This window comes from Atractosteus spatula, assembly GCF_055471065.1.
Source record: "Atractosteus spatula isolate fAtrSpa1 chromosome 10 unlocalized genomic scaffold, fAtrSpa1.hap1 SUPER_10_unloc_5, whole genome shotgun sequence".
In the NCBI taxonomy this organism is placed as follows: domain Eukaryota; kingdom Metazoa; phylum Chordata; class Actinopteri; order Semionotiformes; family Lepisosteidae; genus Atractosteus; species Atractosteus spatula.
Window position 1 is genome coordinate 885,065 of NW_028296625.1, and position 4,792 is coordinate 889,856.

General features: G+C 47.0%; 2 protein-coding genes across 2 annotated transcripts; both read left to right on the top strand.

Moving 5' to 3' along the window:
- The first annotated feature begins 3,062 nt into the window (after positions 1 to 3,062).
- On the top strand, positions 3,063 to 3,693 carry LOC148812076 (zona pellucida sperm-binding protein 3-like). Its single transcript, XM_088908677.1, has 3 exons — positions 3,063 to 3,344; positions 3,446 to 3,561; positions 3,636 to 3,693. Exons 1-3 carry the CDS (start codon positions 3,063 to 3,065, stop codon positions 3,691 to 3,693), a joined length of 456 nt encoding a protein of 151 aa, XP_088764803.1.
- Positions 3,694 to 3,856: 163 nt separating this feature from the next.
- On the top strand, positions 3,857 to 4,425 carry LOC148812077 (zona pellucida sperm-binding protein 3-like). Its single transcript, XM_088908675.1, has 3 exons — positions 3,857 to 3,981; positions 4,059 to 4,176; positions 4,375 to 4,425. The coding sequence occupies exons 1-3, from the start codon at positions 3,857 to 3,859 to the stop codon at positions 4,423 to 4,425; spliced, it is 294 nt and encodes a 97-aa protein (XP_088764801.1).
- The last annotated feature ends 367 nt before the right edge of the window (positions 4,426 to 4,792 follow it).

A 4,792-nucleotide genomic window follows, 5' to 3' on the forward strand; every position in this document is an offset into this window, starting at 1 on the left:
CACAATAAACTCTATGAAAGTATTGCGGCTTCAGGTCGTTTTGTTCTGTTGAAGCTGCCTACAGGCTCCGAATTGCTGACATAGGCTGTGATCTTTTTTCAGGTTTCATGAAATTCTTCACATATTTGAAATATTTAATTCGGGTTCGTCTAATACACGGTGCAAACAGTACCTGCAGCACATGTAGCCGTTTTGTTTATCGTTTGTAAGGATTGAGGAGCGTACTACAAATCGAGCAAGCGAAAAGAAAATTAAACAGGAGTCACTTTTTGGATTGATAATCCATTGTGCTCTGCTCGTCTAGGTTCAAATCCCATCCTTGTCATGTTAAGGCCTGAGACGTGTGTGTTTTTTCTAAACGGTGTTTGCATTTGTTTCCTCTTTCACTCCTGTAAACTCAGGATTTTTTTTCTTTGGTGGCAACAATACGCTTCTGCAATACAGTAAATCATAGACTCTGCTTTCGGATACAGATAAACACAGGGATTTAAAATTCAGGAATATGAATGGCCAATTGCTTACAGCTAGGGTTTTTACGTTTTCTTATTTAGCGATTTGTGTATCAATCTTTTAACAATTCATTAAAATGCTAACAATACGTAAAATCAAAACAACAGCACCGTTAAATGCTGGGGAGACAGGTAGTTTTTTTTTCAATCAGATGCCAATCTCTAATGCTGTGTGTGAGAGCTTACCTACCTTTCCTTTTCTCACATTTTCTGACAACTATTCCAAAGGGGCACCCTGTCAGCTCCTAAAACTTTTTAAAAATCTGCCTGCATGTTTGATTATTGTCGTTTTATTTAGAAAAAGTTCAATGTTGATCATAACTAAAGAAAATTAGGATCACGAATAAAAAAAGGGCTGAAGATGCGAGTCGCTCTTGAATCAGAGCTGGGTGACAAGGGCTTCTGTTCTGATATGATTGTACGAGAAGCAGGAGGAACCTCTTCTCTCCTATGGAGCATGAGCTGAATCAGGAGTGAGACATTTCGTATGCTCGTGCATATGTTAACGCATGACCTACATCGTAAAACTAAATTAAAAACTAACATTAAGTTGTCAAAGACAATCATTTATATACAAACAAGAGACAGACAGACATAGTAATGATTCTACATTAACTTGTCCTACACTGATCAGACTAATTGAAATGTATGAAAGCCCGTTTCCGGCAGGGAGTTAAAAAAACGCGCTCTGGTATCGCAGAATTCCGACTAAGTAACTCAGAATTTTAACTTAGTAACTGAGAACTCCGACTTTATATCTCACATTTGTAACTTCGAAATAACCCATATTTAATTGTCTGTCATTTTGTTATTATGCCGGATTCGGGTTCTAGGGCTTGTACCCTCGCTACTCCCACTCTAGTTCATGCCTTACTGCATTGGCTCGAACCCAGGTCTTGCCAGCTGAGCTAAAGAACACTTTCTTTAGCCCCGGTTATGTTTTCTTTTTTCTTTTTTTCAGCATGGAATAAACTTATTACTTGATCATTTGCAGCCTACGCATGTTGACGCAGCTACCCACCTGAACTACAAATTGTATGTCGGCCGTTCCATTACACTACAGTATATTGATGAATCGTACAAGATCATAGGATCTATAAGCCTGAAGACTTGTCTTGTACAGTGCCCTGATAAAAATCAAATTAATTACACTAATTTTTATGTAATCCCATTTCCGCCAGTGAGGCTTCCATAGTACCAGGATGGAATAGTGGACGGTGGGCTTTTTTAAAAAAAATATTGAAACACCAGAAATACAAAAACGGAGACAGAATATGAAATAAGATACAGAACTAGACACTTCACATCCAGAGGAATTCACAATTATAAAATCTGAAACTTATACTTTTTACATATTTCCATTGTATGTCCTTTTTTACTTAAAAAAGAAACTGTTCTTTAGATCAGCTGGCAAGGCCTGGGTTCGAGCCAATACAGTGAGGCACGAAGTAGGGTGGGAGTGGCGAGGGCACAAGAATCCGTTACAATAACAAAAGGACAGACAATGAAATATAGGCTATTTCGAAGTCGCAAACGTGAGATATAAAGTCAAAATTCTGAGTTTGTAGGTCGCAATTCTGAGATTCTAAGTCACAATTCTGAGATACCGTAGTGCGTTTTTTTTTTTACTCCCTGGCGGAAACGGGCTTCCATTGGTTCTCAGTGCTGCGAAGCAAAAGCAATCTCTGGAAAATAAGACAAATTATTATCAGATCATGTCAAAAGCTGATCAGTATTTCTTTACTGGGAAGCAAAGAAATGCTTGTATTACACATTTTAATATGACATGCAATTACACATGAAAAATAGTAAAATTATTTTCATTGCGGTACGTGTTGATAGAACAGCCCCCTCGATTAAAGAAAGTGTGGATAGACGTGTCGCATGTTCCGTACTCTGTCTAACAGCGAGTTTAACACACTGTCCTCGGAAATTAGAAACTGAACAATAAATTAATCTGAGCAAATTTTACACGTGTAAAATTCTGTCTAAATTGCGTGGAACTCCTCCACTGAGGCCAGATACACACGGGAAAGTGTTCAGGCGGCTTCACGGAGTCCCGCATCAGACTGGAAGCAGGTTCTAATTAGACACTGAGAACAATCCGGGTCTGTGTGTAATTGATTGAGCGGTAGTGTGATCAGGTGTGTGGTAGCAGGTCCTGCCAGTATAAAAACGTAGTCACCGCGTTCACACTTTATGCTCTCTTGCTTCAACACAGTTTGGTGGTTTACTTGTCTTACTTCTGTAGTAGTTTAGCGGGACGTCAATTTGGCGATGTGCTCGTTTCTCTTTATGCTGTGCCTGTGCGCAGGGGCTGGGCTCCCCGCACTGATCTCCGCCGGGCCGGCTGGTTGGGACTCTCGGGAATTAGCGCTCCAGGCCGACTTCCCGGCTCTCGAAGACGCAGCCCAGTCGGAGGACTTGAGCCTGGCAGATGCGCCCTCCGAAGACCTGTCTGCAAGCGAGAACGATTCGCAGTCCTTGGCTCTCGACTTCCGCCGCCTTCCCGTGTCTAGGGACGCGTACTCGCCCTACTTCAACAAGGAGAAGATGAAGCCCGAAGCCGGCAGCAGGCCCTTACCCGCCTACATCAAGAGCGTCCTGTTTCCTCCCCAGCGAGGGCGGCAGCCGGCTCGCCCGGCCATCGGGGGCACCCGAGGAGTGGCTGTGTGGTGCGACTCCAGCAGGATGTACGTGAGGGTCAGTCGGCTCCTGTTCGGCTTCAGCTGTCGGCCATCGGAGGTGACCTTGGGCAACTGCAGCGTCAGCCGAACCACACGCCGTTACTTCTACTTCATCTACGGGCTTCACGAGTGCGGCACCGAGCGATCGGTAAGTGGGGCTTCATCTACAGGCAGTGTATCGATGTGAGCTGTAGGGCTAGTGTCGGGGTTGCCTTTCCTGGGAATATCCCTTCCTCTGTAACCCTGCAGGTTGTCCAGGGCCGCCTGGTGTACTCCAACACTCTCCGCTATGCCCCGTCCTCCTCCAGTGCACCTGTGCATCGCTTCATTCCCTTCTCTGTGCCGGTCAAGTGCTCCTACAACAGGTAGGCAGGGCTCTGCTGCTGAGAAGCCACTGGGGAAAGTGTCCAGAAGCCCCTCATCCCCCTCTGTCCTGCAGGTTCCACTACTCCTACAAGGTTGGCTATGTCCCCACGTGGGCCAGGAGAAGGACCTGAAGAACAAGCACAGCTTTGTGCTGCTCACCACCAACTGTAAGCTCCTTGAGCGAGTGGCTCCTCCTGCCTGCAGGGGGTGCTGTGTGCAGGTGTAATGCTGCCTCTCTTTCCAGCCCGCTGGGTCCGGCTCTCTCCTAAGGATGAGTACTTCCTGGGTCAGCCCATGTACTTCCAGGCCACTGCCTACTTTGCCACAGTGGAGCAGAGGCTGTACATCCACTCGTGTTACGTAACGGAGAAACCAGACCAGCACTCCCAGCCCCATTTCCCCATAATCGACAACTTGGGGTACGGCCTCTTCTGGGAGGGGAGGTGGGCAGGAGCTCCGAGAGCCTGCAGGGGTTCATCCTTGTCCTTGTCCCCAGGTGCATGGTGGACAGCAAGGCAGATGGCTGCCTGTCCAGGTTTGTCCCCTCCAAGCAGAAGGATGTGCTCCGCTTCACAATTGATGCCTTCCTCTTCCAGAAGAAGCTGTCCAGGAAGGTACTGCTCTCAAAGGCTGCTCAGCCTTCTTGCTCTACTGATCCATGGTCTGCTTTCACATCCATGATCTAGATGTGAACCAGACTGTGGCAGCTGTAGTGCCTAGAGCTGCCAGCTTGACTTCACAGATGGCAGAAGGTCCTTCTCTGTCCCTCTATTGGCCTTGATCCCTTAATGCTGTGACTTTTCCTCTTGCAGCATGAAGTGACTGAGCCGTACATGCACTGTCATGGCTGTGGCTCCTGCTAAAGCAACATCAGGGACCAAGTCTTGCACCTACAACAGGGAGGCTAAGAGGTACTTCTGCAAGGAGCCTGCTGAGGGTGCTCTGGGACATGCCAGGTGGAGGCCTCACCTGTCCTCCTCTCCTCCAGGTGGGAGGAGCTGTATGGTGACCATGAGGTCTGTGCCTGCTGTGAGTCCAGGTGTGCTGGCAGCTGGAATGAAGGTGGGTCTGGTTTTCTATCCCTTGTGGATGCATCTCTGCCCAAGAGACAACCATGCTTGGACAACTGAGGAATCGTCCCATGCTGGACAAAGGGACTGTTTAGATGAGTGGCATCACTGTGGGTCTCTGGGTATAGCAGATCCCTCACTCCTGGGTGCTGCTTGTCCA